This window comes from Aedes albopictus, chromosome 2 (genome assembly GCF_035046485.1).
Source record: "Aedes albopictus strain Foshan chromosome 2, AalbF5, whole genome shotgun sequence".
NCBI classification, from domain to species: domain Eukaryota; kingdom Metazoa; phylum Arthropoda; class Insecta; order Diptera; family Culicidae; genus Aedes; species Aedes albopictus.
Window position 1 is genome coordinate 363,439,992 of NC_085137.1, and position 15,478 is coordinate 363,455,469.

Genomic DNA, 15,478 nt, shown 5'->3' on the forward strand with positions numbered 1-15,478 from the left:
CTTTTGCTAAGCTTCAGTTTTTGAAACACATAATGTAACGTTGGAATCCCGTTAAAAATTTGGAATTATGAATTGTACACACAGAAACAAATATTTTAAACTCAAAAATAAAGTGCTTTGAATCAAAGAAAATAAACCATTGAACCACGGCTTAATACCATTTTGCTTTGAATCAAATACATTTGGTATTTGTTTCAAAGCATTATTTTCATTGCTTCGACAATCAAGCCTCCGCGGCACTGATTGTAGTTTCAAATACCTACTTGTTGACTTTGAATCTATCACATCATTGCTTTAAAAGTAAGTATTTTTGCAATTTCAAAGACTATATTTTTTTGAAACTATTCATTCAAAAACAAAATGTTTTTGTTTAAAAGTGAAAGCGAAATAAAAAAGGCGAGCGAGAGTCGAACATGGATACTGCTATATTATGCTATACTGATAGCGAGTTAACGTTCACGACCAGATCTGCTCTTGAAAATCTGAAGGTAAAACTGAATCACCTTGCTCATATTTTCGTTATGCATTCTCCAATATTGAAAACAAAGAAATTTTTTTTTGATTCAACAAACCTCGCAACTTTGAAACAACGCCGCTTTAAATTTGATTCTAATATGTGCTATTTTTCGGCGTGTAAAAGGCCGTGGTTCAAAAACTATTCGCTGTTTTTATTTTTTTTTAAATTTTTTTAAAATATCACAATTTACCAACCATTTCTACCATAAATATCCATTACTGTCAAATTATAGTTAGGATTCCCGAAGTTGTTTCTCAAAATCAGTGTTTTTAGAAATTTTGACTACTTGTTATCCTTGAAAGCTTTATGTTACACTTCCCACCGGATTTTGAAACCTGTGTTAAGCACCTGTTTTTTATCTGCAAATTTATTGTGGCACCATCCACAGTGTTTTATTTTGCCGATTTCGTGCGCTTTTTTAATAACGTTTCAACCGATGACTTTAGCGATATAGTTTCTTCGGAGAAGTTTCTACATTAGACAAGGCGCTTCTTTTGACATAAGGGCCGATTCAAATATGACGTCCATCATTTTTCGGGAATTTTAGACCCCCCCTCCCCCCTCTGTCACGCTATTTTGTATACCTTATACATGGAGTGTCACACTTTCTCAGACCCCCCTCCCCCCTAAACGATGGACGTCATATTTGAATGACCCCTAAAGAGTTAAATGATCAATCCACCTATAAGTGAGATGAAAAAAATATTTTTTCGAAAAATGCAGATAGACGTTTGATGTCTTCGGCAAAGTTGTACAAAATGCAATTTTGAACAACTTTGTCAAAGACGCCATAATGCTGAATCTCATACTTTACGAGATATATTGCGTTGTATGTGCATGACCCCTAGAAATCATATATTTCATCATAACTTTTTAACGGGATTTTTTAGATTTTTTGCGTCTTCTACAAAGTTGTTTGGAATGTAAAAATACATGTTTTTGCTGAACACCGTAAAACGCTAGCTTTTGAAATAAGAAAGTTATTTACACATTACTGATTTTTATATGGTAACTTTGAACTCGTGTTACTTTGGAATTATTAAATAACTTCTTAATTTAAAGAGATAGAATGTTGCAGTGTTCACCAAAATTGTGTATTCTTGTATGCTCAGCAACTTTCTAGAACATAAAAAAATGGTAGAAAATCTTGGTGAAAAGCTATAATTATTTTAACGAATTATAAAAAAAATATATTTAAAAATCACTCAGAATTTGTTTTTTATTATAACTTTTAATCCACAATTTTTACATTATTTGCATGTTCTGCAAAGTTGTTGAGCATATAAAAATACACAATTTTGCTGAACATTGCGACATTCTATCTCGTTAAATGAAGAAGTTATTAAATAATTTCAATATTTAATAATTGTTTGTTTATTTACCATACCACATAAAGAATACACTTGTATACAAAAGTTTAAGCCATTTTGAAATAGTAGAAATATAGTTGTTTCATTATTCGAAACGGTTCTCTGCGCCATTTTGCGCCGAAAGCAGTTAGACGAGTTCGAAGTTACTCTATAAAAATCAGTAACTTGTAAATAACTTTGTAATTTTAAAATTTAGCGTTTTTTGATGTTCAGCAAAAACATGTATTTTTACATTCCAAACAACTTTGTAGAAGACGCAAAAAATCTAAAAAATCCCTTTTAAAAGTTATGATGAAATATGATTTCTAGGGGTCATGCACATACAACGCAATATATCTCGTAAAGTATGAGATTCAGCATTATGGCGTCTTCGACAAAGTTGTTCAAAATTGCATTTTGCACAACTTTGCCGAAGACATCAAACGTCTATCTGCATTTTTCGAAAAAATATTTTTTTCATCTCACTTATAGGTGGATTGATCATTCAACTCTTTATGTCAAAAGAAGCGCCTTGTCTAATATAGAAACTTCTCCGAAGAAACTAAATCGCAAAAATCATCGGTTGAAACGTTATTAAAAAAGCGCACGAAATCGGCAAAATAAAACACTGTGCCATCTAACTGTCGATAAAACAATAATGTTTGTTAAACTTTTGAAGTTTCTATCAGAAAATCAAGATCAATATTTCATGGCGCTCGTGGAAGATTCACGGGGGTTTCTAACGAACACAGAAGCTTGTGTAAAATTCTAAGCTTTGATGTGGCTCTAAGTACACGCACAATTTATTCGAATTGAGCGCCAGAACTGTTGAATCGTTTTATAGAAACAGTATTGCAAAAAATAGGTGCGGAATTCAATTTTTTAATATATTTTTTTCATATTTCAGCTTAGGATCTTGATAGATTTTCTATCCCAATTGGGAATGTAATTTATGGCAGAAATCCTTGCTAAATCCAAAGATTTGTTGTTTAGAATATTACAAATAAAAAAAAATGTGGAGAAACGCTAAAATTTTTTGAGGATTTTTTGAAGTGTATTGGAAATAGTTTCTTTTTTTAACCAACTCAACGTACACACACTGTGGTGCATAATTGATCAGAAAAATGCCGATTTTCATACAAAATGACCAAATTTGAGATGCTGTAACCATGGTTTGCTTTGATAGATTGAGCTCAATTTTCGACACGGAACTACTAATATACTGAATTTTACATGTACGAAGTGCAAAATGTTTTCGTCCACAGGCCTGGGCTAGGGATGCTCATTTTTCCTCCAAAATAGCGTGAGTTAGGAAAGTTAAAAAAAAAATCAGATATATTTTTTTAGAGGTTCCATTTCCCGACCAATTTGCTTGTCCCGGGATTCGGGATAAAATTTGTTGTTTGTCTCGGGAAATCCCGGGATCCCGGGAAATTTTTCAATGTGCTTAAAAACGCAATTTTGTGGTTAGGAATATGTGTTATTCATCAATAAAAAAAAAATAAAGGACTGTTCTTATCAATTTGAATTCGTTCTCTGAAGATACGACTTCAAGAAGTTATTGTCAATAATGATTTTTGTTTTCATCGGACAGTGAGGCTCGCTTTTTTTGAACAGATATATCCGGAAAAGATGCGCTCGTTATTAGTTGACGTCGGTTCAATTGTCGATATAATTTACCATGTAGCTCAAAAACTGACAGCTCTTTCGCAATAACTTTTGAAAATTCAATCATGCCGATCAATGCTTGCTAAGCGAGTCTGATTGGCTGAAGAAAAATTTCAACGAGTTTTGACGTCCACACACAGTAGAAGTAGTTTATGTAACTTTTTCGTAATTTTTTGTTGAAGGCAATTTTCGAAAAAAAATCCACGATATCGAATACGTTTCAAAAACTCTTCAAATCCAAATCAAAGCCAAAAAAATATGTAGGAAATGTGTGTCCCGGGAATCCCGGGATTTTCGGGACGGTGAAAAATTTTATCCCGGGATTCGGGAAATCCCGAATTTTTCAAGATCCCGGGATTTTTCGTCCCGGGATATCCCGGGTTGGAACCTCTAATTTTTTTTTATTTGCATGCCAAATTTAAGTCGGGACAACTAAAATGACTACAAAACGTGATTTCTGCTAATGAGGTATAGTGCAGAGGTAATACAAAGTGCTCGCAACAATCTTGAACATCCATAGCTACGGTGCGGCTCTCGATGCACAAGCGCTCCAGTGCACTTGTCAAGCATCCTAGAGGGTTTGGGTCTTCAGAAAAGTTGTCTAGATTGATTGATGATACACTTTTATGTCTTTAGTTTTGATCTAGATCTGTTGAAACTGATCTAGATAAGTTTAACCTTTCAATACGACGCTCTAGTGTTCTCGATATGCATCCTAGAAGGTAAGAGACTTAGATAAAATGCTTTGGATTGATTGGTACTAAACATTTTACGTCTTCGGTTTTGATCTAGATCTGCTGAAACTGAAATTTTTTTCATCTCATTTGACTCTTCAGATGGTGAAGCATGTTATACCATAAAAACGATTGCAGTAAACATTAACTAGTATATTCGTTTGCTTAATGTTTGTTGCTAGGATAGGGTAAATGTGCCAATCATTGAGGTATTACAGTGGATGTTCGAACCATTTAATAAAGGGGTTTCAAAACATTAGTCGGAACTTAGTCAGTCAAACGATGCATTTGTTTACAAAGGTTAAACGTAGATTCAGTGCTGCCACTTAACTTTATTCCAAATCTCTGAGTTCCAAACAATTTAAATTTAACGATTGAAATGTCGATGCATATTTCGCACCGTAAAGTACGATTTGCAATGGAAACAGCATAACATGCAACTACAAATGCCTTCAAACGCAAGATTCTTTCAAGTATAATAGTAAATACATCAAAATTCATTTAATTTTGCATCAAATAAATGGTTTTAATCAAAGTTCAGCAATGGAAGTCACTTTAGGTTGATTTACATATAAATGATGACACATTTAAGATCATAATGCTTAAACAAGAAAATATGCATTGGCAATCAGCAACAAAGCGGTCTAGTCTAGTCTAGTCTACACATACACAGCCATTCATTGAAAGAATCCTGGAAAATGATAGAACCGACTAATTCTACCATTTTTCTTGTCATTATTAATACTTGTAGTACCAGAAGTGCATTACAAGCATTAAAGCGGCCAGGCCTACTGTGCAGCGTTATTGATTTTACAAGGAAGCTATAGAGTGGGGACATCTCGTACCAACCGCTCAGCCTTTTAAAATGCAAAAACTCGAAAATCGGTGGGGGTGATGATGCTAAGAAGGTTAATGTCACCCCTTGGTCCTTAGTTTCCTGGGATGGAACACAGGTATTTACTCTGTATCCTGGCCCTAATGCCTAGGCTTAAGCGCCATTACTCGCTCTCTGAAACGAGAAAAAAGTGTAATGATCCCTTCCCAAAACGATAAATATTATGATAAATAGTATGGAAAATATCAGTATAATTATAACAAGTTGCAGACAACTTCACAATGCACATCAGAACAAACTCAGTACAAATTAGTAATTTGTAGAAAATATTGAAGAAAACCTCATTTTCATTTACCTGAATTGACCTGAAATAGCATTAGCTAATTATATGTATATAAAACCACCTCATCTCACCAAATTTAAACTTTGTTACACCGCGGATAGACCACAAAAATCCTGTTGGCTTGCTATTGCTTGAGTTGCTATACCCACAATCAGCAACAAAGCGGTCTAACCACAAACTCATTTGTGTCATATTTGTATCACATTTGTGTCATAAATGAGTTTGTGGTCTAACCGCAGCAAACGGATATCAATTTCGACCTGGGGCGACACTAGTTTGTATCCATCATGAAATTCCACTATATCCGAAATCATGAAAATGTAATGAAAATTCTTCCTCATCCATATAATTGTTTTGTAAAAATCGCGACTATTCTTTCCTCTATTTTTTATTCTGAATTAACTACTACATCGTTGCCCCGTATCGCCAAAGTTGTCTCCAAGGATGTTTAAATGGCTTTTGTTGGAGTTGAGTGACATTGAAACTTTTATCCGAAATTACTCAGATGCTTCTTTAGACTCTCTGTTTGCAAAAAAAAAAGTTATTCGAGTAAGTACTTCAATACATTGTCCAACAGTTTTTTACTAAATTTCAGAATTATGGAGGACATTTTTTATAAGCTTTGCCGAAAACTATCTTTATGTCACAGAATGCATTCCAATATCTAATTTTCTAATCCTTTTTTTAGATGAAATCGAAATTATAATATAAAAATCCATCAAACTTAACAGAACATATTTTTATTTTCGTCATTTTTTTTCTAGAAGCTTGTTGTACACATTTCAACGAAGGTGTGATGATGGAGTAAATGCGTATTAACCTTCCAGGACGCGCGCCATCAAGCAACCGAAGCTGCACCGCGCTCGCGCTGTATACGAAAAGCGAGGTTTTTTGGTAGTGTTGTACTTTTTACAACAGCGCGCGCGCTGAAGGGTTAAAAGTTTCTCAAGAAACAACAGTTGATGTTAAAAAGTGCTCAATCCATGTGCAAAATTTCTTGACGAGTAATAACTGTTTAAAAGTTATGCATGCTAAAGCATGCATTTATAATTTCGAATTTGTAATTGCTTTAGTACCGTTAACTGGGGCTACAGTAGACGTTCGCTCGGTGCAAACGGTTTAACTGCAAGTCCGCTAAGTGCAACAATTTTGCAGTTATCGCACCGCTATCTGTCAAAAACGAAACGTCAACAGAGTTGCGATGCACTATAACTGCATTGCGATGTTTTTGAGTGCATTCTGGCTGCATCCAACAGTAATTGACAACTGTTTGACGGCTGTCAGTCGTTGCAGTTAGCGATTTTCGTTCGGTAACTGAAACGTAAACATGTTGCACTTGTCGAACGTCTACTGTAGTTGATTAGCGGGGTGAAGTTGATCACAATGAAATCCACGCCCTTCAACCGCTGAGGGCGCCACTACATATTCTGTTTCAATGGAAGAACTTTTGACGTATATCAATTGTGTGAATATATTTGAAGATATTTTTATGGATTTTATGCCAATTGTGACAAATTTTACATAAAAATATCGGCTTTTGGATGTGTATTGAATCTCGGTGAAAAGTCTGCATGTAAAAAAATCTCCCATCAAGGCTTTCTATATCAGATGATTCACAAAACACTTTTATTTATTCAGTGTAGGCTTTTTCAATAAAAAATAAAAATTTGAGTTAAAATTGATGTTAACATATAAATATAAAGCATATTTTTGCGAAAATAAGACGATTTTTTTAAGAAATTGCCTACCTTTAGGCGTTTAATTCGTAACGTACATACTAAACTTTATTTTATACTAAACTTTATTTTATTTTTACCAACCAAAATACTTAAGTTGTAAGAATTTAAAAAAACTTCTACGGATTCAGCATTATTCAATGTAGTTTGTACAATAATTTTCCATTCTTAGAATGCCATTGATTGATAAATTTTACCCCAGATTTTCAAATTTGTTTATTTGAGTATTTTTGTTTCAAAATGAAGCAGTTTCTTGTAAAAATATTTGTTTGGAATCATATGCATTGCTCTTTATTTTACATATTCAAAATAATAGAGGAAAAGTGATGAAATGGATGAAAAGGGAGGCGAAACTTCTAGAGAAAATTTTTACCAAATTTCTTGAAATCAGTGAATCAAAATTCAGCCATCGCGCAACAATAATGACAATGTCGCAACCTGTATTTGTTGCGACAATCATCTTAATGCGACATAAGTTTGTCCCAACTTGAAAATAATAGGATAAACATCGTACACCACGAGTTTAGAGATTTTTAAGCCTTGCATTGCGATTTTCGAACGGTAACTTCAAGTCGGTAAACACTGCAACTCTGTTGAAGATCTATCACCAAACAGTTTTGACTTTGGGTTAGTAATAATTGATTATTCACGAGTTGAAAAGTACGCAACAAATTCAGCTTCCGTTTTGTCTGCAACAAAAAAATCGAGATCATGTCACATTATCTGTTACCAGTAGGGATAAAGAGTAATCGTCGCGCCTTCTTTGTTGCTTGTTTTGAGCCTCTTTTGTCTGACAATTCTCTTCACTGCTTGAAATAAAAAAAAAAGATTTGATGAGTTCATAATTAAACTCTCAGTGGAATACATGTAGAATTTTCCGGAAGTTTAACTCAACTAGTTTGTGTATGCTACTTGAGCAATACTGCTATGAAAATCCACTGAAGAGTATCTTGTCAAACTTCCGAGGGTAATTTTCGAAAAAAAAATCTTTGTGGAATAAATAAAAATATAAATAGAGCATTTATGACAGAGCCTGTGGAGAACTCCCTGACACAAAATAGAATTACATTAAAACATTTTCAGGACCATATTTGATAAAATTTCTGAAAAAAAATATAAAGGGACAAAATTTTGATAACTGGGCCGGAGGAGTTCTTAGAAGATTTTTTTCCCTTTATTAAAGTGGCTTTTCGCCCGAGGCGAGTTCGCCACTGAGAAAAAGAAAATTCTAGATATGTACAAAATAAGCTCTTGGAAGATTTTTTTTGAAAATTTGTCGAGTTTGAGAAGAAATTTCTTCAGGTAATTCAAATTGATGCTTTACAATATTTTCCACTCTACAAAGTTTTCTTTGGGATATTTTTCCAGAAGGGATCCACACATTTATAAAAATGTTCAAGTTCCCAATAAATCCATTGGAATTCCCTTGTAAATTTGATCCAATTTTTGTAAAAGAACTGGCAATACCGTCTATCCTCGTTGGATTGAACGACATCTCATGCAAACCAACGGGGTTCATTTTTAGTTTGAACTTCTAGTAATCCTGTGGGCGAAGGAAAACACACTGCTGGCAGTCTTATTTGATGTTTTGTTTTGATTCTGTGTTCCGTTTTACTCCGTTCCATTAGCAGAATGACGTTTGAATCATTTTTAACTTGAACGATGTGCAGATTAGAGGGGGTCAAATTAAAAAGTGTTCAGATTAGACGCGGTCAAACTAACGGGGGTAGACGGTAGACTGATCTCATATTAGGTTTTGTTATAAATTTCATAAGGGTCCGTTTTCAAACCACATAGTCTTATTCCCAAATTTTGATAAATGTGTTTGGTTTATGTACAGGCTATTATATTGCATCATTTCCAGAAGTTCAATCAGAATTTTCTTCAGGAGTTTTCTAGATTCTGTTTGATAATCGGTTTCCAATTAATGAATTTGTGCGAAACCACTTACGACCTTTTGAAATTAGTCGAAGTCGAATTTTTAATGGCGAATTTTTATATTTCCCATTAAAATTAAAAAAAAAAAATCAGTGTTTTCGTTACATTAGTAACATTGCGGCTTGAGATTTACACACTATAAAATGAAAACAAAACAATAAAAATGGTCCAATTGTTTATTCTACTATATAATTAATACAATGAAAACATAAACTAAACCATAACTTAATATAATATCGTCAAGAAATCAGCTTAACAAAACATTTTATACTTTCAATAGAAATAATATGCACTTACGACAGAAGTTCGTTCCTAGATGCGTATCGCACTAACAGTATCGCTAGAATATGTTCTACCTCATAAAGGATATGAAAACGTAACGAATATAAAACTCTAAAAACGTTCCCTTCCATTACTCGAAGTATATGTTTAGAGTTGATCTATTCTTTTTTTTCTGTTATATAAAAATATCTATTCTACGTTGAATTTTTCTACGCTGTTTTCGAGTTGCTGTTGCCAGTTTTTGATTTTACCTCTTCGGTGGCAAGATACACTCAAATTTTTAGATAATAGGAGTGTTTATTTTTGTGTTGGATTGCTCCACTTATCTTTTGCATTGCCGTACTTTAAGAGTTCCGTTCATTTTCATTTGTTTTATTGTCTTGTCGATTAACACAACGTTCTACCAGCAGTTGATAGATTATTCGATCTCTTCTACAATACTATAGCCATCGCAAATATGTTGTTTTGGAAGATGTTTCCTTTAGTCCCGAATGGTTGGTTTGGTCTCCACGGGGGCATACTGGCAGGAGTTGATTTTTTTTTGTGAATGTCTTTTTCGTCTTTCGTATCCAGAGGGCTCTAAAGAATTAGAGGAAAAATCAAAATTGTCAGGGGACACGTTGGACTTCCTTGGATAATTTTTCGTCAAACTCTTTCTTTCTGGATTCGAAATTTTGTTCCTCCTGTTTACCACGTCTAGCCGCTTGGTAGGAAACCGAGTTGGTTGTGTATCTTAGCATAATAAGGATGCGCTTTTCGTACCATTCACGATGGACAATGGCTTTTTGAGTTTCTAATTTTTCAATCACTGTGCGTCACTCTTTTGGGGGTGCATTCGCGAATAGGGGATCAGCTGCACCCTGAAACCGGCGAATGGTGCTACGATTTTTTTTCTACATCTGGCCTATTTTAATACTTTTGATCTCTTTCAGCTACACTAATCGTTTGCTTATCTTGTGTCTGAGCTTTATAATTAATAATTGACATTTTTTGCATCAAACTTCAATTTGATTCGCACTGTTGTGGTTCACTAGCATACGCTTTGCGAATATTTATTCGGGATTTCAATTACGATCTGCAGTTTGTTACCTAGATGATTAAATTCTGTGTGAAGTCGAAATCCTTTTTGGCCTTTGTGTGAATTTTCTTTATATATGCATGGGTTTTCCATATCAGGAACTGCATTGGATCAGCCCTCCCGAAGGGAGATTAGCAATCATTTAGTCTAGGATGTAAGTTGATACATTTCTCGAATTAAACATTTTTTTTCTAAATGGTAGGTTATGGATCTTAGGGCTAGGAATTTACGTAAAATGAAATCGATTAAAACTAGAGTATTTGTTTTCTTGGCTCAATTCTAAAATTGAATCCGGGCATTCGAGGCTTCCTGATTTATCAATATGTGTCATGAAGATAATCGTACTTGTAACTGAAATCACATTTCTGTCATTTTTGTGCTTCATTTCAATGACCGCGAAGTTGTCCTTAGAGTAGCAAATAATGAGAAAATAAGGCATTAATATCGATACTATTATCGCTGTGCTGTTGCTAACGATTTGAGTATATCATTTGTGCTGGGTGGAATATCATGGTTAAGCATTTTTTAGTAACTTAAGTAATTTTCCTACTTAAACCGTTTCACAGTTGAGTTCGTTTTGGTACTTGTTGAATGGAGGAAATGAGTCAGTATGTCATTAAAAAAACACACATTACGTGGATTGTTTTTGAATTTCAAGGACCAGAATTTCAGGAGCTAATCAAAAAAATTTACTCAAGAGATGATAGTAAACTCATTACATAGTTACTGACCACTTTGTCACCATTATCATTCACTGCATTCATTATACTGCCTATGATCGCATAACAATCGCATATGAATAGGAAAAACCAACAAATATGAGACGATATGCGATCATAGGTAGTATATGTCATTTAAATTGAACTGGTGACCAATAGTTGATCAATGGCTTACTTGTCTAGACAAACTCACCACACAATAAGAAAAAGCTAACTAAAAGCTGACGTTGTATTACATGTATGGGTTAAAAAAATATGCGGTGGTTTTATGTAACTGGGCATTGGGAGTAAACGGTAACAAAGTCCTTAAATCATTAGTAAATCTAATCTCAGCTTAGATTTTGCTGGAACATTGCTAAAGCAGCAATAAAATGCCTCAACATAACACATCTTAGAACTCTAATGTCAAAAATAAACAATTTTGAAAAACATGAAGGCAGTACAGCAGTTTTATTTTAAAAATCTAACCGGCAGAAAATATCAAGCAGTCAACATAAATGCTAGACTGTTAATGCTATAGGAAACTCTTCAATGGAGAGTACAACCATAGAATAACTTCGTACAACCACTACTGATAGTACTCTTGGAATATTGCTGGCAGAATTTCTAGACAAGTAAAATTACAAAATTTAGGTAAAAAAATCCGAAAATTCCTTTTCTTAATAAAAACTTTTTTCGGAAATTTCCAAGAATTTTCCGAAATTATTTATTCCTTAAAATTCTGTTATTTTTAGGATACCGATACATCCTTCTTTCTCTATTATCTGAGAAATTTCTGAAGAATTCAATCCCTTGAATAAATCTTCATGTGTAATTGTCTGTGGTTTGTTAATGCTGAATATTCTGATAAATGCTTTGCTGAGAAATTTAAGTCTGGGCAATGGCTTTGAAGTCTCACTATCACAAACGTCTGACTGGCACGTCAAGAGTACGAGCATTGCAGACAGAAACAGAGGCACAAAATGGATACCAACAAGATCCATATATTTTTGCACGGTCTCGTGGTTGCGAGCGCTTTGTATGCGAATGGCCATGATGGATTCAATTCCCAGCCACGCCACTAAAAACTTTTCGTCAAGTCGACAGAATCGTCGATTGACACTGAGCCTTCTCTGATCACATGCTCTAATGAAACCGTATAATTTGATGGCGACCACGGCGATACCAATGGACTTTTGGGTGGATTGATAAGGAATAACAGCAACTACATCACGTGCTTCTTGTTCCTACCATCAACGAAGTAGAAGAGAGTAACATCGAAGCGATCAGTAGTGCCAAAAGTTAGTAAATAAGAAAGTGACCCACAGACTCTGTACAAACTCAGTACAACAGCCAAAATGTCCCATGCTCACGTAGTGTTCTAGTGAACAAAAGGGCTGTTAAATTAAAATAAGTGTACAAAGGAAAGAAAACCTATTTCAGGGAAGTTCGGGATGTGGTTGATATCCTGCATTTACCGAGAGAGAATGTCCTCTACATTTATGCTCCTGTCTGCTGTGGATCAAACGATCAAACCTTTGGTATGTGTCGCTTGACAGTTGATCGATAAGATTGAGAAAAACAGTTGTCAGGAAGTTACCGAATAATATCTGCATATGGTCTTCCGGCCAAACTGATCCGGTTGAAAAGTAGCCTCGAAATCATGAACGCTAGTTTGACATGATTTGCTCAAGTTGAAGTGTATGTCTGCAAGCCGAGACAGAGGCAGATCTGTTTTCACAGCAGCGTTCATATATGTCTCCGAACGTGCTTGTTTTGTAAAGCATACGAATAGTCAACCGAATCTACTGAATAACCACCAAACGTAATCTAACTCAATGACAATCTCATTTAGGTACTCCATTCAACTTCCCCCGCAACGTTGAAGCATTTTTTACCGACGTTTCGTCGTTTTGTTTCATCTCTAAATTAACAAATTGAAGATCTCGATCACATTACTGATTACTTCAAGGGTGTTTAAATCTATTTTGGATGGGTTATCCAATAATCACAAGCTAGTACTCGAATTGATGGTATTTCAATTTCGTTGAAGATCAAAACTGTGTGCAATTTAACTACTAAAAGGTTTAACTAAGAAGCAATTGTCAATTGCTGTATGTTCTACTATGTAACTATCGTCTTCATTCGAGCTATTCTCTCGTTAGGAGAAATTAATTATTAAAAACCTACTACTCTAAATTGACTAAACCTACACTCGTACACCAGTGCCGCGTCTAGTACCGATGTAACAGAAGCTGAAGCTGAATTCTCTGCCGATGCCTGCTCGTGGGAGCTATTGTCCACGTTAACTCACGGCCAACGACCAAGCTTTCATCACCGGTGGTCGGCGCCCAGCAGACGGAAAGCAGTACTAGCACCAGTCTTGGAACATCTCGGAAAACGTAACAGAACAGGAAATGGAATGGGAAGTGATGGCAGCCGTTGCGGCAATAGTAGCAGCACCTGCCCGACGAACTAAATGGGACCATTGGGGACAGTTTCAGCCATTCTCATATGTCTTCGGAGGCGAGACTTCGGTGCGGCTGCTGCTGAGGGGTCATCTCCGGCTTTAGGGAATCCATTGTAGAGCTGCCGCCACCGGATGAGGTTCCTGCGGTGAGCTGTTGCTGGCGATCGCCACTGCCGTTGTTGTTTGGGGTTGTGGCTTGGCCGTTGGTGTTGGCAGTGCTACCCGCACCTAGGCGAGATCGTTTGTAGTCGTCGCTGTCCATTCGGTTGAGCTCGTACGCGGAGCTTACCTGTGGAAGATAATGATCGAGTTTAGATATAGTTTTTGCTACAGAATCCAATAAAATATTCAAAAACTATTAGTAGGAGAAATATGCAACATTTTTTCAACGAATCTCTTAATCGATTTGCCAGTTGACAAAGAAATTTCATCCATTGCAAAAAACTCTAATTTACCATGGAATAATTGGCGTAACTAAATGATGTTATATGCAAGCATTCTGAAACACAGGAATCACATGTAAAAAAATAGGGGTGGAAGCTTAGGTAAAATAATATCTCCTGGGTGTCCATTAAAAACACCACCTCCGGCGAAGACTGGCGCTTGAGCCTAGCTATTTAGCACTGTAGTTGGAGGAAATGCCAATGCAGAACCCAAAGCTTCCGAGAAGCTAAGCCTAACTCCCTGGGTTAATGGGTTGGTGTCAGGCTCTGTGAGCCAGCCGTAAAAAGACTAGTACCGAAAAATCTACAAGAGAAGAAAGCGAACCGATACCAATGACGACTACCACAGCGACGAAAAGGGACTTGTGATGGAAAGCTCGGTACTTGGAACTGCAGATCTCTCAACTTCATCGGGAGCACCCGCATACTCGCTGATATACTGAAGGACCGCGGGTTCGGAATCGTAGTGCTGCAGGAGGTGTGTTTGACAGAATCTATGATGCGGATGTTTAGAGGTAATCATACCATCTAACAGAGTTGCGGCAACACACGTGAGCTAGGAACATGCAGAGGTGCTTGATCGGTTGGTGACCGATTGATGAAAGAATGTGCAGGTTGAGGATCGTGCACAACCCCCACTCTGGAAGCACTGATGATGAATGACAAAGACGCATTTTACGCGCAGCTCGAACGCTAGTACGACCGCTGCCCAAGCCACCAGAGATGGCATGCTCCTCAGAGCGCTAAGTGAGAAGATAAAAAAATACACTTTACACACAGCCTGCATGATGAGAAAGAGTGAGTGTAAATAATTATCTTCTGCGTGGTCCGACTGTACGCGCTCGGTATCGTCGTCGCATCGCGCAGGACGGTGAGCGCCGGAAAGCAAGAGAAAGTACAGTCCAACACACAGCTCACATCGCAGCGCTGCGCTACTCTGTACTGCCGAGAGCCTACAACTTGCAGCTCAGACAGCGCAGATGTGTAGCACATTCCTAGAAATGAGCGAAGCTCACGCAGAAAAAGTTTGAGCTCTGCGACGGCTCGCGCAGCTCGTGTTGCAACTTACACATTCACACACTCACGCAAAGTTTTACGGCTGAGCGATGTGTGTTTGTTGCCGGTCCACATTCGTAGCAAAACAGAGCAGCGCACATTTTATTGAAGATGTGTACGCAGAGCTGTTTATCAGTGTATCTATGCCATCTCTGCAAGCCACGACGTCAAAATCATCATAGGAGACCGCTCAGGTTGACCAGGAGGAGCAACTCAGATCGACGATTGGAAAGTTCAGCGTTCACCAGTTGTCGAACGAAAATGACGTACGCCTAATCGATTTCGCCGCCTTTAAGAACATGGCCATTCGTAGCACCTTCTTCCAGCACAG

The 15,478-nt window shown here is 36.4% G+C and overlaps 1 protein-coding gene across 10 annotated transcripts in view; it reads right to left on the reverse strand.

Annotated features, from left to right (window-relative positions):
• Positions 1-9,278: 9,278 nt before the first annotated feature.
• Positions 9,279-15,478, reverse strand: part of LOC109622630 (potassium voltage-gated channel subfamily KQT member 1) — a 601,129-nt gene continuing 594,929 nt past the window's right edge. For all 10 annotated transcript variants that reach the window (XM_062852911.1, XM_062852912.1, XM_062852913.1 and 7 more), the window contains one exon: positions 9,279-13,937. In XM_062852911.1, the coding sequence (XP_062708895.1) occupies positions 13,689-13,937 (249 nt within the window). In that variant the 3' untranslated portion in view covers positions 9,279-13,688. The remainder of the gene's footprint in view (positions 13,938-15,478) is intronic.